General features: G+C 48.7%; 1 protein-coding gene across 1 annotated transcript in view; it reads left to right on the top strand.

The window, feature by feature from the left end:
- Window positions 1-20,863, top strand: part of LOC135246049 (neuron navigator 3-like) — an 87,630-nt gene extending 66,767 nt beyond the window's left edge. The window contains 23 exon segments of the mRNA XM_064319541.1: window positions 249-689; window positions 1,481-1,522; window positions 1,871-2,028; window positions 2,280-2,471; window positions 2,696-2,748; window positions 3,120-3,143; window positions 4,338-4,415; window positions 5,304-5,387; window positions 6,666-6,777; window positions 7,684-7,805; window positions 8,919-8,942; window positions 10,181-10,353; window positions 11,911-12,064; window positions 13,094-13,384; window positions 13,527-13,622; window positions 13,885-14,053; window positions 14,551-14,786; window positions 14,936-15,090; window positions 15,392-15,463; window positions 15,827-16,023; window positions 16,179-16,297; window positions 16,400-16,603; window positions 17,645-20,863. Coding sequence (XP_064175611.1) covers window positions 249-689; window positions 1,481-1,522; window positions 1,871-2,028; window positions 2,280-2,471; window positions 2,696-2,748; window positions 3,120-3,143; window positions 4,338-4,415; window positions 5,304-5,387; window positions 6,666-6,777; window positions 7,684-7,805; window positions 8,919-8,942; window positions 10,181-10,353; window positions 11,911-12,064; window positions 13,094-13,384; window positions 13,527-13,622; window positions 13,885-14,053; window positions 14,551-14,786; window positions 14,936-15,090; window positions 15,392-15,463; window positions 15,827-16,023; window positions 16,179-16,297; window positions 16,400-16,603; window positions 17,645-17,764 — 3,316 coding nt within the window. The 3' untranslated portion in view covers window positions 17,765-20,863.
- The last annotated feature ends 3,479 nt before the right edge of the window (window positions 20,864-24,342 follow it).

Here is a 24,342-nt window from a genome sequence, read left to right as displayed (position 1 = left end):
TATTAATGCATGCTAATGTCATCAAAGACTGGAAAACGAGTCTCTGTGCCTGTAACTCCCTCAGCGTCAAAAGAGCCAAAATGGCGGATATTTGTTGCCACTGAATAAATTACACTGCGATTGACTGGGATTATTTTTCCTTTTACAGTATGTGTTATTTTTTGGTTTGGTGGGTGCTGGTTCGTGGCGAGCCATGCAGGGGGGGGAGAAGCGTGTTGTTTATGGGACCTCTCTGCCTCTGTTTCCAGGCTGTTCGGCAGCAAAGCCAGCAGCAAGGCCAGCTCCCCCAGCACGCCGGATTCGGCTAAGTGCCCGTCGGCGCTGGGCAGCCCCCACGGCACCCTGGCGCGGCAGGTGAGCCTGGAGTCGCCCTCCTCCGGGACGGGCAGCCTGGGCAGCGGCGGCGGGGGGCAGAGCGGGGGCAGCAGCCCCCTCTACGGCAGGACGCCCGAGCTGGGCACGGGCGACGCCTCCATGGCCTCCCTGGCCTCCAGCCCCGCCTCCTGTCTGTCGCTGCCCTCGGCGGGCAGCCGGGCGTGGCCCGCCAGCCTGAGCGGCTCCTCGGCCGGGAGCAAGGACACGCTGAGCTGCCAGAGCATGACCAGCCTGCACACCAGCACCGAGTCCATCGACCTGCCCCTCAGCAAGGTCAGCAGGGCCGGGAGCGTCAAGTCCACGCTGTCCGAGGGGTGAGTCTCGCTGCGCACGGCCTCACTCGCACGCATATACACACACACACACACTTACACACACACACGCACTTACACACACACACACACACACACACACACACTTACACACACACACACACACGCACACACACACACACTACATACACACACACACACACACACCACACACCACACACACACCACAAACACACTACCGGCCACACCACACCACACACACACACACACACACTTACAGGCACACGCACATTGATTGAGTCACTCTTTATTCCATCTTGTTTTTTTTTGTGTTTGTGTTCATGTACGTGATTTAAATTGGATGAAAAACTTGTATAATATGAATGTATTCTATTAACTTTATGAAATTATATAAATTGTGTATTATTAACTCACAAAAGTGCATGCCCTTGCATTTTTGTATGAGCTGAGGACAAATGATTTTAATAATTTTCCTAAATGTGACCTTCTATTGTACAAAAATCTTCTTGTGACTTTAAATACGAATGTTTAAATTATGCTAACTGCCACTTTTCTGGTTAGTTATTCAAATCCAGACGCGAAATGAAAAGTGATTTGAAGTCGATGCCTTTGTGCAGAGCCAGGCTTCCAGCAGGCTTCACAGCTCTTGTCTTTTCCTCTCTCCATCAGCAGGCTGCCTTAGGCTCGTATTAAAAGCTCAGATAAAATAAAATCAGGTTTAATCTGCTTGTGCAACACGTTAACTCTGTACTCATGATGAAAGGTGTTTGTGTTGTAACTGTTCTTTCTTGCTTGTTTTGTTGTTTTAATAGCATGCCTCTTGACAGAAACACACTCCCCAAAAAGGGATTAAGGTATTATTAACCTTTCAATGTCCCTCCTACCACGTCCCGTTGCCTGTCTTTAATCTTTTACCTGTAACCTCTTTTACCTTTGTACCAGAAGTGCCTTCACATTAGCATGTACTTAACTGATGGGTTGTGATGATGATGATGAGCTCTGCAGTCAAACAGAAGCTGCTGGTGCTTAACAGTGCAGCATAATAATAATAATAATAATAATAACGATGATGATGATGATTATTATTATTACCAAATGATGGCTAAAGATGACAGCATCACAGAAAAGCATCCAACCATGGCTGCTGAGAATCACAGCACGTTCGGGTAACCATCGCTCCTGCCCCTGCCCTCCCCCCGCAGGTACCCCCCCTCGTCCCGCCAGATGTCCCACGAGGAGGGGAAGGAGTGGCTGCGCTCCCACTCCACGGGGGGGCTGCAGGACACCGGGAGCCAGTCTCTCCTATCGCCGTCCGGGACGTCCTGCACCGTCATCGGCAAATACCACTTCTCCAACCTGCGTGAGTCTGACACTAGCACACTGCTCCACCCTGCGTGAGTCTGACACTAGCACACTGCTCCACCCTGCGTGAGTCTGACACTAGCACACTGCTCCACCCTGCGTGAGTTTAACATGTACACACTGTTCCAGTAATACCGCTACTGCAGTCGTTACCGTCCCACTTCCCCCAGGGCTGTGAGAGTGCAGTTATAGTTTTGTGTGGCGCTGCAGGTGCGCTCTAACCCCCCCCCTCGCTGCCCCCCCCCACAGTGAGCCCCACCAGCCTGTCCCAGTACAGCCTCCCGGCCCCCAGCATGAGCCGGTCCAACAGCATCCCGGCACAGGACTCTGCCCTGGACCTGTACGGGGAGGCCCGCCTGCTGGGGGGCAGCGCCACCTCCCTGGAGGACCGGCCCCGGGGCATCAGCCGCTCCGGATCCTTCCGGGACAGCATGGAGGAGGGTGGGTGCCCTGGGGGGGGCGGGGGGCGGGGGGAGGGCGCTTCTGGCTGAAGGGATTAATGTCAAGGGTATTTAAGGTATTGGAGATGATGATAATGTGAGGATGACCACAGGCAGTGCCGGCACCTGCGTCTGTGGGGTCCTGGACGAGATGTTGAAAATGTGTCCTGGGTTTAAAGTGTAGCTCATCTCTCTGCGCTGTTTGTCCCTTATCTGTCTCCGTAGTCCATGGATCCTCGCTGTCATTGGTTTCCAGCACGTCCTCTCTCTACTCTGCGGTGAGTCGCCACCGCGTCCTGTCCGTGACATCACAGTCTATGATCATTACGTGTGAGGGGGGCGGACCTTAAGTTGAGAAGTTTTCTTGTTAATTACATCTCCTGACTTTTTCCCCCCCAGATTGTTTTTTTTTTTTCTTTTGAAAATTAGCTGTTCCAATCAGTAAAGCATTTTCTATTTTTAATGATTTTTGATATTAAAATCTGTATATTGAAATACATTTGTTTCAGTATATTTAAAACGGTATGTAATTCGTTATATACTAATTATAAATACAGTTATCCAGAGAAATAATGAGAGAAGTAGGATTTTGTCGGTGCTAAATTTAGCAGTAATAATAATAATAATAATAATGATCTCTTTCTTGCAGACGGAAGAGAGGGCCTATTCTGAGGTATGTAATTCCCAGTCATGTTTTATATTTATTACAATAATCTATGCCACGTGTCAACGATGGCAACGATTTATTGTGTGAACTCGGCAGCATTAAAATCGCTGCTGGGTGAATGAATGTTTTATAATTGCAAAGGTTTTCTGGGCAATAGCTGTGTAAACCTATGTTGCATTGTTTTTTTTAATGGCACAGGCTAAAAAAAAAAAAAAATTTTAACTATCCATTAGAACTTATATGTAACAAAACAGCATCAAGCACCTTTACTTCAACACAGTCATGTGCAAACAGTTGCAAGAATATTTTAATTAAGTTTGCTCTTAATTGTGGCTCTGTGGATGCTCTGTTCATGCAACTTTTGTTCTTCTAAGAGATTTTTCTTCTATATCTTCTTATATATATTTTTTTTATTGATTCTTAAATTATTTCCAATGATTTCCGTGCTGTCTCTGTTATTTACAAGCCTCTTGCAATGATACTGTTTTCCCTGGCACTTTTGTCCAGGGCTGTTGTGCAGATTTACATGCTATTGCTGCCTAATCGCTGACTTTTTTCAATTATTTAACCCTAACAAAACCTACTAACAGTGTATTTATTTATTTTTTGCTTGAAATAATCTGTTTAATTCCACCTTTGTTTTCTTGCTGTTTGGATTAAGCATGCAACATAGAGCTCATTCTATTCTTCTCTTTTCAATTAAGGGCCAAACAGTCCAAAATCCCACGGTAATACATCATTTACATTCAAGCTTTTACCACTGCATTTATCCATTTTTGTGATCCACAAACGCATTATTATTAATATCATAAATGTTACCATTTCTGAGCGTTTCTGCTATTGAAGGCCTCTGGCCATCCTGTGATGCTTTTCTCTAACAGAACATTACAGCGTTAAATATGAAGCCGCCTTGACTTGTGAGGGCATAAAACCCAGCACAAGTGTTTTGGTTGGACATGCCAATCCCGTTTATATAAGTCAGCATTGTGAGGGCCTGTGTTTTCACTGCACTGTAAATGCCTTTCATGCTAGAATGGGACCCGTATGGTGGGGGGGGGGGGGGGATAATTGGGATATAGCAGCTCTAGATGGCCGGGGAGAGGAAGGGGGGTATTGTGTGCTGCTTCATCTCATTGGTGGGTCCCAGGGCCCAATAGCGAATGGCAGGAGGGGTGACCCGCCGTCTCTGTGCCCTCACAGCAAATCCGCAAGCTGCGGCGGGAGCTGGACGCCTCGCAGGAGAAGGTGGCCACCCTGACGTCCCAGCTGTCCGCCAACGTGAGTGAGCGACGGCGAGAGGGAGGGAGAGAGAGATCAGATTAAAGCTCTAAACTTACTGCTGATCACACGCGCGCACACACTTTCTCTCTCCCTCCCACTCTCTTTCTCGCTCTCCCCCTCTTTCTCTCGCTCTCTCCCTCCCTCTTTCTCTCGCTCTCTCCCTCCCTCTTTCTTTCTCTACTGTCTCTCTCTCTGTACTCACTCAGTGAGTTGGGTGGGGTCAGCTCTGACCCCTCCCTCTCTATGTCCACCCGTCTCTGATTAGAGTTGAGCGCAGAGGCTGCTGGAGAGCGTGTGAGTGAGTGAGTGTGAGAGCGTGCCTATGTGAGCGCGTGTCTGTGAGCGCGTGTCTGTGAGAGAGCATGTCTGTGAGAGAGCCCGTGCGTGTGAGGTCCACAGGGAGCAGACGCAGCTCTCTGGCCGAGTCGCTGGTCTGGCCGGCCCTGAACCGCTACCCCGGAGCCCAGCGGCAGGGGGGCGAGCGGGGGGTCGGGACTGCGCAGACGGGCCCGTCCGGGGCAGTGTGGGGGTCTGCGCAGCCCCGCCCGCAGAGCAGACAGGTAGGGGGGCTGAGCCAGGCGGGGCACCTGAGGGAGAGGGCCACGGGTTCGGAGAAGCACCGTTTAGTCTGGAATGGGAAGCGATAATGAACCAGACAAGGGTAGAGTGAGTGAGTTTTATGGATTTGTGTTTGATATTTATATTCCTCTGTGTACGAGAGAGCTGCTGCTGGAGACATGCTTAACTCTTGTGTTCTGTAGTTTCAAACCCTGAAGTGAAGGAGATTGGTTTTTAAAAAGCGGATATCTGAAGCGTTTTTATAAAGCTCGGGAGTCATTCGCCGCCCGATCGCTGTGTCTGACTCCGCCTCCCGCTCTCTGACAGTCTCACCTGGTGGCGGCCTTCGAGAAGAGCCTGTCGAACATGACCGGCCGCCTGCAGAGCCTCACCATGACCGCCGAGCAGAAGGTACGTCGCCAAACCCCCCTCCCCCCCCCCAGGAAACGCAGGTCACTTCCGCTTCCGGCCCCTTCAGCTCCCCTACTTCTGCAGCGCGTTACAGTTACCGTGGTTACTGTGAAATTCGCCAGCCTAACTGCACTTTCCAGGGCGCTTATGAACTTTTTTTTTTTTTTAAATGTGGGCTGAACTTAATCTGTCCCGATTAATTTGTTCTTTGGGGATTCTGTCTCTTCCTGTTGGAGGATAAAGGCTAAGGCTGCTCTTGATGTGTTCCGAGTCTTAAGAAGTGAAAACCTGGTTATAAACCTGAACGCGCTCAGATGTAGAAGGGGGAGCCTTGGAGAAGGAGAGCTGTTGTTGCAGGCCGAGAGTGGCAGGGCTCGCGTATCTGAGGGGGATTATCATAACTGACCCCGGACAGAATTGCCCTCTGAGCTCTGAAACAAAGATTACTGAAGAGGATGCACGTGCCTGCCCTGCGCTTTTAAAAGGAAGTCATGTCTTATTACTATAAAAAAAAAAAAAAAAACCTTTGGTAAAAGTGATGAGTTTTGTCAGGTTTAATCCCCGCTAAATTAAACGGAGGCCGTTGGAAAAAACCCCGTCTTCCCTGGGCCCACCGCGGCGCCCGGCCGATGTTTTAATTAAAGCCGAAACCCTATCGGGACCCCCAGAACGGCTCCGGCGGAACTGCCCCGCCGCCTCTCTCCGTCTGTCCGTCAGATACAATGAGAGGCAGTGTGACGCAGTTTATTTTAAGTAGCTATAGAAAAACTATATGCTCAGCTTTTTGAAATCTGCTCATGGCTTATCGCTGCTGGCTTTCCAGTGGAAGAGCAGCCGCTGACAGTCGTAATTAAAGGTGGATTGGCCCAGTCATGCATGCCAGCGAACCTCTCTGTGCTCTCAGGGATTGGCGTATTATTAGAGTTGTGCTATTTCATGGCATGATGTGCATGTGTATGTGCATGTGTGTGGGTGAGTGTGTGCTCATGTACACACATGCACGTGCACATTCGTATGTGTGTGCCTGCATATAGATGTATGTGTGTGTGAGACAGAAGCGTGGGCTGCTGTTGATGTGATGGAGTGTGTGTGTCTGTCTGCATGTGTGTGGGTAAGTGTGTGTGTGCGCGCATGTGCATGCGTGTGCACATTTGTGTGTGCGTGCCTGCATATATATGTATGTGTGTATATGTGTGTGTGTGCATGCATATAGATGTATGTGTGTGTGAGACAGAAGCGTGGGCTGCTGTTGATGTGATGGAGTGTGTGTGCTCTCAGGAGTCTGAGCTGGCTGAGCTGAGGGAGACCATCGAGGCTCTGAAGACCCAGAACACCGACGCGCAGACCGCCATTCAAGTGGCCCTCAACGGCCCCGACCACGTGCACAGAGGTACTGCACTCCGCCAGCAGAGAGGGGGAGAGAGGGAGAGAGGGAGAGGAGGGGAGTGGAGGAGAGAAGAGGGAGAGAGAGGGGAGAGAGGGAAAGGAGGGGAGTGGAGGAGAGAAGAGGGGAGTGGAGGAGATAGAGGGAGGGGGGGGAGAGGAGAGAGGAGAGAAGAGAAGACGAGAGAGCAGGGTAGAGGAGAGGAGGAGAGAGCAGGGGAGAGGATAGAGGAGGGGAGAGGAGAGGCCACTGCTGTCATAAACTTGGGGGGAGGGTGGAATAAGACTCAGTGTTTCCCTGATCTTCCTTCACAGCACATCCACACCACACAAGAAGCGCTTAGTTTATTTATTTGTGCAGATGCCCTGATCCAGAGCAAACTCCAGTGGGATTATCCTGGCAATATAAATGTGCTTTGGCTTTGCAGCACAGCCTCAAATGCACTGAAATCACATTGAGCTTTAAATAATGATGGGTGTAAAAATACATGTGTAAGAGCATACATTACATGTCTAACAATAGCATTTAAGAGCAATATGCTGGGATCATGTCTACTTCGAGCCAAATAATGATATAAAGCCTTGCTCTCGGTGCCTAATGATGAAGATTATCCTTTAAAGCCTAAATAGGTGCTTCTGAATGCACAAAAGATTTTCCGCATTCTTAGTCATTGCCTCTGTCTGGGACATTGTGTACCGTAGCCTGTGAAAATCGAAGTGGAAAGGAAAGTGTGTGTGTGTGTGCGCGCTGTGTGTACTGTGTTTGTTTAAGGGAGTGTGTGTGTGCATCCATGTGTGTGTACCTGTTTAATGCAGTGTGTGTGTGTGTGCGCGCTGTGTGTACTGTGCTCGTTTAAGGGAGTGTGTGTGTGTGTGTGTACTTTAATGCAGTGTGTGTGTGTGTGTCGCTCAGATCTGAGGATCAGGAGGCAGCACTCCTCTGACAGCATGTCCAGCATCAACAGCGGCACCAGCCACTCCAGCATCGGCAGCGCCGCCGACGCCGACGCCAAGAAGAAGAAGAAGAAGAGCTGGGTAAGGGGGCGGGGCCTGGGAGGAGCTGTGTGGGAGGGGCTCGGGGCTGGGGGCGGGGTCTTGGTCGTGGGACCAGGCTAAGGGGTGACTGGAAGATGGGTCAGAGCCTCCAGTCTCTTCTCACCCTCAAGCGAACATTAATTTGCCCCCTGTGATAAATTCCTGTCACTTGAAGTGCTGTTACTGTTTGTTTAAAATGCAGTAAAAAGAAAGCCTTTAGCCCTGAAGAGCCCATGCATATGAATGTATATTTGGTAATGTGCTTATTCGTCATTCATCTATATATACATAGTCTGCAGCTCTGCTCACTCTTGTTGTCCGTGTTGCTTGTAAATGTGTGCCTAAGAGGTTTCTGTGATTGTGGGGGTAAAGTCCCAGATCAGCAAGGAGGCTTACAAATTCAAGCGACTTCCTCTTCCTGGAGCGCCAGAGCAGAGCTTTCACAAAGAAAAACTCAAATCCCCTTAGTGTTGAATCCCATACAGTTTTGTGGGGGGGTTGGGGGGGTGTGGTTTCCAGGGAAAAAGGCTTCTGTCACTTCAGAAAACCTGAAAAGACCCCAGTTCTGCTGATTCTCTCCAGACACGTGTAGCAGAACTGGGCACAGTGAGAGAAATCTGCCTCAGCCTGCTGGTGATGTGCCTGCCACAGAGCCCAGCTAGGGAACAGCATCTTTATCACATATGAGACGGCTGAGGGAAATGAAATCGCACACACACACACACACACACACACACACACACACACAAACAGATACACAGGGACACAGCTCAGCATCTGTCCCATTAAAGGAACTAATTGCACAATAATGTTCCCTGTACTTGGACCGGTACTTCTCTCTAGGGGTTTCGTCATACTTGTTCCTGGTTATGGTTATACACTTTGTTGTACGTCGCTCTGGATAAGAGCGTCTGCCAAATGCCTGTAATGTAATTATGTATAATTGCCCTTTTGGAGGTTTAAACAAATTTTTATTTTTATGTTGTGAAATGGCCGGAAGCAAAAGCCAAAGCAGTAATACTGCAGGGCTGTGCCGTGACTCCCCGCCCCCACTGTGTGCGTTTGACCTGTGGCCGAACGGCATTGTTAATAGTGAGTGTGTTTTACCTTCAGGTGGCCGACTCCATCCCTGCCCAGGTTAGTGGATGTGTGACCCCGCCCCCTACGGTGGGGCCCACCCAATCCCCCTACCCCCCCCCCCCACCCCCACCCCACCCCCTCTACACCATGTGCTGCTCTGCAGCTTCAGGCATCTGCATGGCAACAGCCCCCTGTACCCTTTGACTGGAAGCTTGTGTGAAGAGTGCTCCGTTTGAAAAACCCAAAATAAAAGCTGGGACTGAAAGTACATGATTGCTGAGCAGAGCGAGTGCATCAGACCTGCTTACTGCCAAGTACCACTAAAACAACACAAGGGTACTATCACAGTACACCAGGCAGGATCCTATGTGCTTATTAATAGTACAATTGTATTCCCACTGTTAAGCATATTTTTGGCAGTGTCTTTGTAAAAATACAAATTGAATTTATTATATAAATGCACGCACATTATCCTGTAGTAGTTACACAGATACAATTTGGGCACATGTCGAAATTATGTAGTGGTAAGGTTATACTGGTCTTTTTTTTTTTTCTACTGAAAATTGAACCTTGAGTGCAAGATCTAAAGCACAAACATATAGCAAGTGAAGCCATGCTGTATGTGTGGTTCATAGCCAAAACTTTTTCATCTTTATAGGCTGTCACCTTGAGCCTCTTCGCTCGTTCTCACTTTCAAGTACTTTTTTACCCATGAGCCTCCTGTGGTTGCTGAAGACTGCTTCTGCCCCCCTGTGTCATTCCTTCAGCAGCTACACGCAGCTACACATGCCTCAGCGTTTTAAATGAATGAGGGATCTAACACCAGGAACTTAGGGCATGTTTGCATTGATGGAAAAGGGGTCATTGGCCTCTTTGGTCCACCCAATTACTTTCAAACCTCCTTATTTGAACGCTAAGCTGCGGTTGTGCTCGAGTGAGTGAGCTCGGTGGATCACCTGTAATGGGTTAGCACCTGCTGCAACAGACGACGACATCGCTCTGTGAAAGGGTGCCGTCTTGTCTGCGATCGATTTTCTACACTGCGCTGAAGAGAAATGTAGGGCTGTAACTTTCTAAAAGAGCGCCTTCAAGGTGTCATTTTTGCTTGCTTAGGTTTCCTCCCTCAGCTCCGAGCCTCACGTGGTTGCGTTAGGTTGACTCTGCTTCCCAGACTCCTTTGTGTCCTAGCGCCTTTACTTCCTGCTTGCCGACTCACCCCAGGCTGGCTCCGGATGGACTAACCCCCTGAGCGGGAGAGGGAAATGCAGACTGACGCGGGCCTTTTGTTTTTGCAGCTGCGGAGCTCCTTCAAGCAGGCCTTCAGCAAGAAGAAGGCGAGCAAGCCGGCGTCCCCGCACTCGGACATCGAGGAGCAGGCGGACTCCTCCCTGCCCTCCTCCCCGAAGCTGCAGCACGCAGCCAGCCAGGGCAGCGTCACCTCCCTCAGACCCTCCCCCTCCAGCATAGAGTGAGTCCAGAGTGCCCACATACACACACACACGTACACACACGCACACACACACGTACACACACCACGCACACACACACACACACATACACACACACGCACACTCACGCACACTCACGCACATACACACACACGCACACTCACGCACATACACACACCACACACACGTGTACATGCGCTCACACACACACACACACACACACACGCACACACACACACATGCACACTCACGCACATACACACATCACACACACGTGCACATGCGCGCGCACACACACATGCACACTCACGCACATACACACACCACACACACGTGTACATGCGCACGCACACACACACACACACACACTCTCTCACACACACACACACGGACACACATGTACACTCACGCACATACACAGAACCACACGCACGTGCACATGCGCGCGCACACACACACACACATATGCACACACATGCAGACTCACGCGCATACACACACCACACACACACATACATGCACACACACACACGCACACGCGCAGATTATGAGATAGGAATACGAGCACAGCCCGTATACTGTATGCCCACTGCCGTGGCCCAAATATGTTCATTTGTCCTGTTTTTGCTCTGTGCTATAGCTTTGCCCTTTCTGAGTGTTCGTTTTGAGTTAGATCTGTGTGTTTCACCTCTCCCTTGGCTTCGTGTGTCTGCCTGTCTGTCCGTCCGTCCGTATGTAGCAAGTGTTTTTGTGATAGCAAGTCCTCTCCAGTCTGGGCGCCCAAGAAAAGGCCAAACGGTCATGTGATCTACAAGCACAGATCTCGGTAACAGAGGGGTGCGCTGCATGGAGTGTGGAGTGCGTTCGCTTGCCTGTTTGCCCCCCCATCCCGTTCCTCATATTATTCCCCTTTATCCAGGCTCTAACACTAAAACCTCTCTTAATGATCAAAGAACCCCAAAATCGGTTTTCTCTCAAGTGTGTGTGAGCATTTGTCTGATTGTTCAGGACACAACGATCTCTTATGAAAAAGCAACGTGGCAATCTATTAAAAATACGAGGAATACGTTTTTAAGGTGCAGTGTGTAGAATTTAGTGGCATCTAGCGGCACCATGTATGAAAAGTATATGAATTTTTTTGCATGCATTAGTCTCGTGTGTAATTCTGTTGTGCTATGCATTTTAATATGTTGCAATAATTTTAATAATGTTACCGATGAATTTGATAACGAATGATTCACTAGTGATGATTGACACACCAGTATCTTAACTGACCTTTAATACTTTTAGCAAGTTGAACTCCAGTGTATCTGATGAATATGTGAAACTTCTCTCTCTCTCCCTCTCGCTCTCTCTATCTCACCCTCCCCCTCTCTCTCTCTGGCTCCCTCTTTCTCTCTCTCTCTCTCTCTCTGCCCCCCCTCTCTCTCTCTCTCTCTTTCTCTCTCCCTCTCTCTCTCTCTGTCTCCCTCCCCCTCTCTCTCTCTCTCTCTGGCTCCCTCTCTTTCTCTCCCCCTCTCTCCCTCCCCCCCCTCTCTCTCCTCCCTCTCTCCCCCTCCCTCCTTCCCTCTCCCCAGGCTGTGTGAGTGCACGGAGGCCGAGGCGGAGATCATCCTGCAGCTGAAGAACGAGCTGCGGGAGAAGGAGCTGAAGCTGACGGACATCCGGCTGGAGGCCCTAAGCTCCGCCCACCACCTGGACCAGATCCGCGAGGCCATGAACCGCATGCAGGTCAGTCACCCGCCACGGACCCCAGCGGCCGCGAACCGCCCTCCTGGCAGCCCCAAAATCCGCCATCGCCGTCGTACCGCGTTCACACATCAACCGCACTATCCCAGCCTTGCATTATGTTGCCTTTACTTCACTCTAGTGTGTTTCTTTTGCACCTCTGCACCTTGAACTGTTGCACTTGTTGTACATCGCTCTGGATTAGAGCGTCTGCTAAATGCCTGTAATGTAATAATGTTGTCTCGCCTTCACAGAACTGCACACATAATCTCAGCTGTAAACAGGAGCTTCCGTGAACATACATGCTTTCCGGTAGCTGAAAAATAGAGACGCTTTAGAGTTTCTAGGAATGTCTCTGTGGTTATTTGTCTCAGAAAAAGCCCTTTATTAGTGTTCAGTTGAGAATAGTACTATAGTGAAATATTCAAATTTGAAAGATGACAAAGTTGGTACTTGCCGATCATTGTGTGCAATTGATTATACATTGTTCGTTTCATCGCAGTATTATTTTGCGTCTCGTATTTTCAGGTTTTGTAGATTTCTGTGCGTGTTTGAATATGGCAGGTTTCCCCCCGGCATGGCTTCTCGATTTGTCCCTTTGGGAAAAAAAAATAAATAAAAAAACGGGATGTGTGTTCGGTTCGGGGGCGTGAGCAGGAACAGGGGGTTTTAATAACAGGGATTAGGGAGGCCGGGCTCTCACACTGACGCTGTCCCGCCGGGGCCTGGGACCCGAGCGCTCCCACGGAGGGGCACGCCTTCTGCTGTGGGCTTAACAAGAGCCTCGTCATAACACTGGGGCACCGGGCAGGCTGCAGAGACAACAGCAGCCCATAATGGCAGGCTTTGGAGAGGAGACAGAGCGCACCCTGGGGGGGGGGGTGGTCTTGTATTATTAGGGATCTGCATAGCATTGAGACTATGGGAAGACTGCAGGTATTGTTAATAGCAAGTATCTGTATTTGTCCTGCGACAAGTCATGTCATGTGACTTGTGGTGACTGTTGCCGTTGTGGTACTCACCCCCCCCCAGAATGAGATCGAGCTGCTGAAGGCGGAGAACGACCAGCTCAAATCCACGGGGAGCAGCACCCCCCCACCGCCCGCCCCCGCCAAGAACGCCCGCCCCCCCTCAGAGGCCTCCAGCACCTCCTCCTCCTCCTCGCGCCAGTCCCTGGGCCTGTCGCTCAGCAACCTCAACATCACCGACACCATCATGTCCGCGGACATCCTCCTGAACGACGGTTACCAGGGCAACCTGCGCAAGGAGGGGCGGAGCGTCAGGATCGTGGTGTCGAACGCGGACGGCTCGGATAAGACCAAGGTGCCCGGCGACAGAGACCGCTCGTTTCTTGCGCTCGTCAATGCGAGCTGTGTGTAAATAGAGTGCGTAAAATAACGTGTCGATAGCAACGTATTATGAACATGAAAGTGATGAGGTCTGTTGATTCCGTTGGTCCAACCAGGGTACGAAGTGCCAGCAGTACCTGATTGGCTCCATCGGCGTCAGTGGAAAGACCAAGTGGGATGTGCTGGACGGCGTCATTCGCCGCTTGTTCAAGGTGAACACACCTGTTTACACACCTGAGCAGCCTTTAGAACGGGCTCAGTTCTGCTCCTCACTGGAGCTCAACTCACCGGTCACACACGTTCTCTCTGGAAAACAGCCTTGGTTTCCCCACATGTATGTGTTCTGTTCCCCTGGATGAGTGTTAATCGTGACGAAACCGCGGGTTCAGGTGTGCGGCAGCTCACCTGGTCCGTAGGCCACACGCGTGCGCGTTTGTGAGCATTAAAGTGCCCCGCTCTGCCCCCCCCCAACAGGAGTACGTGTTTCGGGTGGACCCGCTCACCAGCCTGGGGCTGAGTTCGGACAGCATCGTCAGCTACAGGATCGGGGACGTGGTGCGAGGCCACGCCTCCCAGGCGCCCGAGCTGCTGCCCTGCGGGTACCTGGTGGGGGACAACAACGTCATCACCGTCAGCCTCAAAGGTAGCCCCTGGCCCCTGGCCCCTCGCCCCAGCCCCCCTGCAGCCTGCCTGCCTTCCCTCTGTTCTAGAACAGTCCGTGCTAGTGTGGCGTAATGGGTAAGGAACTGGTCTAAGTAACCTGAAAGGGTCACAGGTTCGATTCCCAGGTACGACACTGCCGTTGTACCCTTGAGCCTGCATTGCTTCAGTATATGTCCAGCTGTATAAAAGTTGTGTGAGTCGCTCTGGATGAGAGCGTCTGCTAAATGCCCGTAATGTAATGTTCAACATATACGTGACTATAGTGGGAAAATATGGGAGATGTTCAGAAAATGAAGCCAGAATAAATATGAGGAAGGAACGTCAGCATTTGCAGTTCTTCTGCCTAATCATCAGATCCAGGTGTTTGGAATTTCAATTTCTGAACCTGAATCGTCCTGCTCTGTGCACACCAGCCCCAGCACACTACAGTTGAGATCTTACTCCTGTCCTGCTTTTTGTTCCCCTTTTTCTCCTAAGGCGTGAAGGAGAACAGCATCGACTCGCTGGCGTTCGACACGCTCATCCCCAAGCCCGTGGTGCAGCGCTACCTCAACCTGCTGACCGAGCACCGCCGCATCATCCTGTCGGGCCCCAGCGGCACCGGCAAGACCTTCCTGGCCGGCAAGCTGGCCGAGCACCTCATCGCCAAGTCCGGGAGCTACCGCAGGGAGGGCGCGGTGGCCAGCTTCAACGTGGACCACAAGTCCAGCAAGGTAAGGGGCTTAACAGGTGCCCAAAAAACAGAGGTGCCCAAACTGCGGGCCAGGACCCCCACTGGTGGCTTCATAAGGACTGAGATGTGTACGTGTGTGAGTGCCCCTCTCAGTGCCCTGGATTAAAGTGTGTGGTGTTCTGTGTGCAGGACCTGCGGCAGTATCTGTCCAGCCTGGCAGAGCAGTGCAACTCAGAGGAGACCGACGCAGAGCTCCCTCTGGTGGTCATCCTGGACAATCTCCACAATATCGGAGCTCTCAGCGACATCTTTAATGGGTTTCTCAACTGCAAATACCACAAATGGTATGCAAGTCACATGCATTGAACTTACTGCTATATATAACTTACAAGGTTTTAGTACTTGTTGCCATGTGATTATTCAGTGTTACGCAATGTAATAAGGTGAGCCTGAACATTCTAACCACAAATATATAACATTCTAATGCTGATGTAAAAATCAGTACTGGTGACTGAAAGCAATGGAGTTCTAGAACACTGACTTACAATAAAAAATAATGAAAACATTCTGAAAAACCTGCTCTTCAAAGGGTTTTAACTGCCTTTTCACTCCATTTCACCCGTGTCTGTTCCTCTCTCACCTCAGTCCGTATGTCATCGGAACCATGAACCAAGGGGTGTCATCCTCGCCCAACCTGGAGCTCCACCACAACTTCAGGTGCGTTGTTTATGCATGCTTTTATTTGTCTATTTACTCGTTCATTTCAAGAACCTTATTGTTTTATTTTTTTTTTGCTTTTTGAGATTTAGATTTTTGGTAACCATAACAGTTTCCAAACAGTTTTTTTTATTGTGGACAAGGTCTTTATAGTTTTAGTTTGTATGAGAACATAGTCTGTGATATGGTAGTAGTCTGTCTGTAATGTAAGCGCCGTGCAAATTTAAAATAACTGACAGCAAGCTTCAGTTTCCCTGTGTTATGGCGTATATTTATATATGACCTGTATGCTTGAATACATTTATATATATACATATTTATATATGTACTGTATGCTTGAGTACATTTAACATTTTCTCGCAGGTGGGTGCTGTGCGCCAACCACACGGAGCCGGTGAAAGGGTTTCTGGGACGCTTCCTGCGCAGGAAGCTGATCGAGACGGAGATCGACAGGAACATGTACAGCAACGTGCTCATCAAGATCATCGACTGGATCCCCAAGACCTGGCAGCACCTCAACGGCTTCCTGGAGGCCCACAGCTCCTCCGACGTCACCATCGGTCAGCCCCCCCGCCCGAGCGTCACATGACCGTGACCTCACGCCATTTGCCCCTTTTCATTGGCCCCCAGCTGTCACAAAGAGCTTCATGGCGCAGAAAAGCGCATTGTGACGGGTCTGCTGCTGGTCTCTCCCCCCCCCCCCCCCCCCCCACAGGTCCCAGGCTGTTCCTGTCCTGCCCCATGGACGTGGACGGCTCCCGCGTTTGGTTCACCGACCTGTGGAACTACTCCCTGGTGCCCTACCTGCTGGAGGCTGTGAGGGAGGGGCTGCAGGTACGCAGTGGGCGGAGTCTGTCCGGGGGGGGAGGGGGGTCTGTCTGTCTGTCTGTCTCCTCCTCTAACACCAGGTGGCGCTGTTTCTGCTTCGTCCGGCAGCTGTACGGGAAGAGGGCCGTGTGGGAGGACCCCTCCAAGTGGGTGACCGACAGCTACCCGTGGAGCAGCGGCGTGGCGCAGCGTGACTTGCAGGCCCTGCTGCGCCTGCGGCCGGAGGACGTGGGCTACGACGGGTGCAGCGCCGCCGCGGAGGGGGCCGCCTCCGCCCAGACCCCCCCGGGCCACGCCGAGGGGGACCCACTGGTGAGGCCACAAACAGAGCAGAACAGGGCCCTGGGTCATCAAGCAGGATCACTGAGTCAGCTGGGCTGTATCTGTACTGAGAAAGACCTGGAACCAGCCCCAGTCTGGAGCACGGACTGCAGTAAAAAGAGCTGTTCCGGGTTTTACTCAGCGCAGTTATCCAGCTAACTGAGTAATCCTGCTTTATGAAATACCACCCTGGATAACAGTTTAATCCAAAAGCCGAAAACAGCGTTAGATCCAAAAACGTAGAACTGTGTTTTTTAAAGATAGTCTGAATTCGCAGAACTTTGTTTTTCCAAGATCCACATTTGCAAAAGAGCAAAGTAAATTTGTGCGCGTTGAAAACGTTCAGCAGGCAGAGGATGCGCTTGACAGCTGTAGACATTAACTGTCAAAAACGTAAAATATAATTAAATGCATTCAGCTCTGCGTCAAAATCTAATCTTAGAATTTAGCCAGCCCGCAGCAACGCAAGGAGAAGAAATGCATTTTAATCCGAAAGCGGCGTGAATTCAAATCATGGAACCGTGTTCTTCAAACATCCTTGGTTTCAAAAGAGTGATTTCAGAGGAATTTTCCCACAGTAAAAGCTGTAATATAATTTTGTAAAGCGCCACGCATCTCTCCGTAAGAATCTCAGCCGCTGCTTATTTGAATGAGGAGACCCAGCGATGACCCAGTTGGTGGTTCTGTCAGAAGGAAACAAGCTCTCTGTTGCGGCAGACCTGGCAACCCTCTCACACGGCTGTAGTCAGAGTGTGTGCGGAGCAGGTGTGGAGCAGCGTTCACGGATGCGTTGCCAGACTGGCTTCCCTAAGTGCTGCCGCTGAACTCACTGCAAGGCCGTGGAGTTTGTTCTGCTGGATCTGTCAGAGACGCAGAGTTTTGAGCGCTTGCTGCTACTCAGTTTGGGGCCTGTCAGTGCAACCGCTCTGGATTGCTGGATTCTTGCTTTGATCTGTTTTTTTTTTGTTTTGTTTTGTTTTGTTTGTTTCGCCATCGTCCTCTCGAACCTGTGCTCTGTCTGTGTCCTCCCAGATGGACATGCTGATGCGGCTGCAGGAAGCCGCCAACTACTCCAGCGCCCAGAGCTGCGACAGCGATAGCGCCAGTAACCACGACAACCTGCTGGACTCCTCCCTGGAGTCCACGCTCTAGAGAGAGGGAGGAGGGAGGGGCTGAGGGGCGGGGTTTCAGAGACACGTCACAAGGGGAAGCCCGTCCCCCCCCCCAGGAAGCCCTTTCCGGAATGCGCTACCCCCACCCCCACCCCCACCCCACTTGGAACGTCGGCCGGTCCACACGTTTGACAGGACGCTGGGCGCTTCCTGTTCAGAGGAAGAAAAAGGGGGTGTAGGGGTGGGTGGGGGGCAGAAGAACGTTACTTAGAGCTGAATTTTTAGGGGGAGTCAGTCTGACTCCACACACAGAGGTAAACTGGAGCTAGCGCCCCCCTCTGGTCGGGTACCAGAAAGGCCGCCTGCACGCACGGTGAAAAAAAAAAAAGAAAAACAGAGGATGATATATAGAAATACATTACGACGATGAAACTGGAATTCTAACGTTTTGAGAAGGGTTTGATTTTGCGTTCCGTTTTGCTTTTTTTGCGGCGGACGTTCGCGGCGCGATTCGTGAGTGACGTGACCGAGGCGCTTCGGACGCCGGCGAGCGCTGGTCCAGCTCCCAGCCTGGCCCCCCCCGCGGCTGCGCCGCCAGTCTCGGGTTTACAAAATGGCGTCCGCTCCGAGATCCGTGCGGCCCGGTCGGGAAAAGACAAGCACAAACGCGCACTGTGCGTCACCCGGGCAACCACTACTGTGAAACACTGGAGAAGTGCCAATCGTACCTAGTGATCAGTGCCACCCGCACAGAGGCACAGACCCCGCACCTTTCCCATGGCTACGACTGACCGAGACAGTGTTCATTATGGTCTGTGTCCTTCCGCCCGTGCGCGTGGGTCTGCTCTGTACCGGGCTGTACAGAGTAACAGCACTGTTCCAGCAGCGCTGCTCAGAGGCCACAGGGCTCAGTTCACTGCTTACTTTAACGACTTTAGAGTATCTGGTCAAGAAGGGAACAACGTTTAACAATGGTGCTTTTCTCACTGCCTTAAATTTGCAAACAGATTTCTAATAACCAAACGGTGTATTAATGGATTTAAACCATGGATCTTTCTGGCCATTGCCTATGGGAATGATGAGTAACTAGTGTGTGTGTGTGAATGTGTCTGTGTGTGTTTGAGCGTGTGCATTTGTGTGTCTGTGCGCATGTGTGCATGTGTGAGTGTATGTGCATGTGTGCATCTGTGTGTGTGTGTGTGTGTGTGTGCGTGTTTACATGCGCACATTTGTGTGTGCGTGTGTGTCTGTGCGCATGTGTGCATGTGTGAGTGTATGCATGTGTCCGTACGCGTGCGTCGTTTGCATCTTCTAACAAAGGTGCTCATAGTCAATCAGCACATTTAAAAAAAATTTTTTTTTGCTAAATAGCAAGAAGTGGGAAGAAATGCACTTCCTGCGTGCTGCTAACAGTCAGAGACATGCCCTTCCTGCAGTCACACCGCCTAGCTACAGTAGCTGATTTCTTTTCTAATATATACGTAACACATAGGGAAAATTCATTGGTGTAAAAGGTCATCTGTACGGGAAGGGTTTTTTTTTCTTTTTTTCTGGCCAGTTGACCTGGGATCACTTGAATGGCCGTGAGCACAGTCCTTTGACGTAATGGACAGAGAGCATGCTGTTTTTATTTTTCTACGTGTCCATAAAAAAAAAAAAAACAAGGTTTACTTTTCAAAGAGTGAATGAAGTGGCCATGAACATCTGTGTGGAACGGCCGCTGGCCATAGTGTATGATCTTTTTTTTTTTTTTCTTTTTTATGGAACAAACAAAAAAAATGCTGGTTTGGGTTTTGCACAGTCTTCTTTGGGGTTGGGGGAAAATTGTAAATATGAAGTATTGCACAGTGAATCAGAGATGCATTCTTCCGTCTCGGTGTTAACGTCACGCTCAACTTGCTGGAAATTCCTCCGCTTTCCAAAACAAAAAAACAAAAAGGTAAATACGTATGAGAGATGCATACCAGCGGGCAGTTAGAGATCGGTGCGCATTGTGTGTGATCACGGCTGTTTTGCCTATGCAGGAGATGGACCGTCTAAAAAACTGCAACATTCATGCAAGTCAGCTCAACTACTGTAGAGAGGAGCAGAGCCTGGGGGTCAGTCGATCTACCGTACACAGGCTACGGTATCTATTATTAGTATTATTTTAGTATTATCATTTTGAATCAAACGTAGATGCACATACAAAAAAAAAAAAAGGACACAAGCCAAGTTTCTGTCCGTGCTGTTTTCAGTGGAATCTCTACATGGTGAAACGTGTTAAAACATTGATCAGTTCACTTTGCCTGACTGCGTTTAAGGCAACTAGGGAATGATCAGTTAGGAATAATCAGTATTCACTTTCAGCCACAACATTTTGAACAGTGAAGTTCCTAAATGGCTACCAGTTATTGACACACCACTGGTGGCCGGTGAGGAATCTGGCCTACTGACGCTAGATGGCACAGAGCAACTGGTGCTGTGAAGTCAGCTCAAAAAACCGCAGATCATTTTCAAAAACCGTTTACAGATTGTCAAAAAACAGATGCTGTCGACGGCGTTAAAACCTCAGGATAGTCCTGTTTCTCGCGCTTGACTTGTAAGCCTCTGCTGACAAAACACGACCCCCTTGACGTTCGTTGTTCATCCTGGACAGGTTTTAGCTCTTTGGGCAGATGTGTTGGTCCTAGGATCAGGGTTGGTGCAGATGATTCTGAATCAGTAAAGTAACCTACAGTCTAGTTCAAGTTGAGACATTAAAAATTAACAGACCACAGATATGAATATTATTTCTAATCCCGTTGCCTCCCTTGACCAAACGTTTTACAGTTATGTGAGACTGTTCCTAACTAAACCTGTGTAAGCCGTCATGGGTATTTCAACCAAGTTACGTATTTCCTACTTTTTGCAATTACGTTACATCTCAGTGAGCACACAGTTTACTACTTTGGGTTCGGGGGGTGGGGGGGGAACTTTTTTTTTTCCTCTTTGTTGGTGAAACATTTGTCTTTGAATGTTTTATATTTTGTACATTTTTATGTAACATATCGTGTAAATAGTCAGAGACCGTGATTTAATTCATCTGAAGAATTTTGTAGTCTTTGTAAAGTTCTAATAAATAGAATTTGGTGTTACCAGAGCAAAATGGATACTGAAATCCAACTTTGTCTCGTCATTTTCTTCTCTTAAATGGGATCGGGGCTGGGGAAGGTGAGTCCTTTGATTTAAACATCTGTATTGATATTTTAAAGAGCTCTCAACAACACTGCAAAAAAGTATGTCTTAAAGTGTTTTAGTCTTGTAATGAGAAGAAAATCTTATTTTTTTCTCTCAAATAGAAAACAGCTTGTTTTAAGTTTTTTTTTTTTTCTTGACAAGTGAAATTGTGTCACACCATTGACAATCTTTTTATCTTATTTACCAAAAAGTAATAGAAATAAGATTTTTAAACTAAATATGAGACTAAAGTGCTTATTAAGATTGGTTTATTTTTTGCAGTGGATTCTGGCTTTGCTGTGCAATTTATTATTTTTTATATGTTATAAGTTATATGTAATGGCATCTAGTGGTGTTACTTTGTAAAGACTACAGTGTTTCCTTTTGAGGTCACATACCATTAACTGTCTTTGGGGGGTGGAGGGGTGGGGAGACATTCACATTTTATCATATAGTAGGGTTTCCGGGTTTAAATAAAAGATCTCAAAATGTTGCTTCTTTCACTGTGCACACATGGGTAGGTTCACATCCAGCCTCGAAACACAAAATGGATGCAAGCCAGGTCTGCTTAACTTTGAGTCCGAGTGCCTTTGACACCCACTTTTTCAGTGCTGAAAAACAAGACTATCCAAGCCTACACATGCATTAATATTCAGACCTAATGATGTCATCTGTAATTATTATTATTAGTAGTAGTAGTATCATTATCAATATTAATATTAATGATATTTTTTTTAATGAAAGGGCTGGTTTTCCTTTGTAGAACCAGTCCTACCAATTTTTTTTTTTTTTTTTTACTTAACCTCTACCATCCCTGAAACACAAACACTGAAGTATTCAGCTCTAGTGCTTTGGAATGCCCTTAGGAGAGCACTCATACATATATAATCCTTTTGGAATATGAATTTGCATCACATCACCCTCAAGAGAAGGAATAAACAGCCAGATTGCATTATTCTGCTTAATTAAGGACATTCATGTTTATAAAAGGCTAAACAACCTTAGACCGAATATGCTGTGTAAAATCTTTACTAATAATAAATAAAAAACACCATCATTAACAAAATCATAGCCACAATAATGAGAAATGTATTTTAGGACCAGTATTTCAAAATAAAACACACAAAATCTAAAAAGCACTGGACCAACCCATAAAAAACAAACATTTTATTGTTAGTTCAGTACAGTTTACAGTAGACTGCTGTGCACAGCACATACGTACAAAAATAAAAGGAAACCATTTTATATTTTATATAAGTCGTCTTAACATCACTATCATCGTAATCATCATCATCATTCTCGGCATCATTAGTTTTCAGAAACACATGATTGGAGAAGTCTGTTTCTTTTCATTTACAATCATCATTACAAATTGGAACTAAGGCAGAAGGTGAGGTATATGTTAACCAAGAGGAGGGGAACTGCTGTGAGTGCGATGCCCTTAGCTGAGGAAAGCGCGCACGCGCACACACACACACACACACACACACACACACACATACACATACGTACTTACACACAACACATACGCACACTCACATACACAGGCACACGCACACAGATATACGTACACACACACACACACGGACATAAATGCCCACATGTAGACACACACACACACAAACACATGGACCAACAAAAATGAACAAACACACATGCGTACACACATGCGCGCGCACACACACACAAAAGATGACACACAAACCAATTACATTGACATCACCTTCCTCTCCACAGCCAATGGCATCGCACGTCTAATTTAGAAGTGGCGTGTAACAGGACGATGTGGAGAAAGGGGAGGGGTGTAAAAAGGATGGAGTCTCATCCCCTTATCGTGCCCCAGCGTGCGGTCCTTTCATTAGTCAGAACGCATCCGCGCGCGACCGGGACACGCCCTCATTTCCGCTCGGGGAAAAGACAGGCTTATGGGGGCGGGGCTTAGCTTCAACATTCCGGAGCCTCCTTTCAGTGAGTTCCACGTGTTGCTAGGAGACACAGTCCCCACGTTGACCAAGACAATGTGATCAGCCTGTTCTGACGCCTGCTGAAGTTAAAGGACTACTACATATGGTACGGCACAGTTTAAACACCGGTTTTCATTTCAAGCAAGTGGCACCAGTTTCTGACCAACGCCGGGTACAGGCTTTGCTGTTCCTGAAGCTGCTGTTTGGATCTCAAAGCCGCCATCTTTTGCGCCTTATTTTTATATTTCCTTTTGTATTTCTAAAAAAATAATAATTAGGTCAGGCTGCCTCCATCCAGACTAGGTGCGAAAGAATCATTATTGGCAAAATCACCCTCTTGTGGTAGAACTATAATGTTCTCAATGTGAGAAAAATCAGGTCACTTATATGGTGTGCTGTTCGTACCAAAATAACATCACTGCTAGAGGAATTTTTTAAGATTTATGGGGAAAAACTGATTCCCAGACAGCACAAAATGTTTTAAAGAGGTTTTTGGTAACACCACTCAAGGATGTGGTTTTACCTCCAAATGAGGGCTTTTTTTTGCCAGATTTTCTCGTACCATCCTGGTTCCTTAGTCTCACTTGTCTGGCTACATATCCTTATAGCACTTTACGTTTGTACTGCCTCCGATTACTATTCTCCCTAGTTTAAAAACTGCCTCTTAAATGGATGTAATGGATTTTTTTAGTCACAAGAGGGCAAACTTAGACAGCTGAAGTGCTACTTCCATGAATATCCGTATGCTGCCGAAAGTGGAATTGTGCCCCAGTGCACACACACCCCTGCTACGAAAGGTCAATTTAGCCCCGGATTTGCTTCACTGGTCCGGCTCATAACGTTATGGTATTATATATCTGGCCGGGTTGAGTTAAGTTTACCCCAAATTCTAGGGACGTGCATTTTTTTTTGCAATAGTACTTCCGATGAATATTGTGTTGGTAGGCCTCCAATTGTAGGTGCTGATTCAAGCCAAATCAACCAGTGATTTATGTCTTAATTTAAGCAAAAAACTAAGATTTTACAATCAAGTTGTAGGAGACAAGTGGCAAACTGTGCTTCCAGGACCTTTTACTAGAGAGAGTCTTGGGGGACTAGGCTTGGTGCTTCTTCAGCAACACTGAATTATTCAGCAGTTGCTGCAGAAGCAGGGCATTCTGGGAACACCAGGTCCTCCGGTGACTGGGCCTTGCATGCTGCATCGGGCCTGCAGCGAGCCCTGCACACTCGTATTCAGGCTCTGTGCACGCCAGAGGAGCACCAGCAGCACAAGCAGAACAGGTCACGAGAAGCCAGAAGCACAGTTCCCGCCTGCTGGAGTAGGCTTTCTGGGCCGATACCCGATCTTCGCTGGGACCAGGAACCCTCAGAAAGACAGCGGATTCCAGCCCTCTTTCCTGGGTTCGAGGGCAGCCGCGGGACAGGCTCGCGGGAGTGGCAGCCGATGGCGGCTTTG

This window comes from Anguilla rostrata, chromosome 19 (assembly GCF_018555375.3).
Source record: "Anguilla rostrata isolate EN2019 chromosome 19, ASM1855537v3, whole genome shotgun sequence".
In the NCBI taxonomy this organism is placed as follows: Eukaryota; Metazoa; Chordata; class Actinopteri; order Anguilliformes; family Anguillidae; genus Anguilla; species Anguilla rostrata.
Note: the sequence above shows the minus strand (reverse complement) of the source record. Positions and strands in the feature narration are given on the sequence as shown.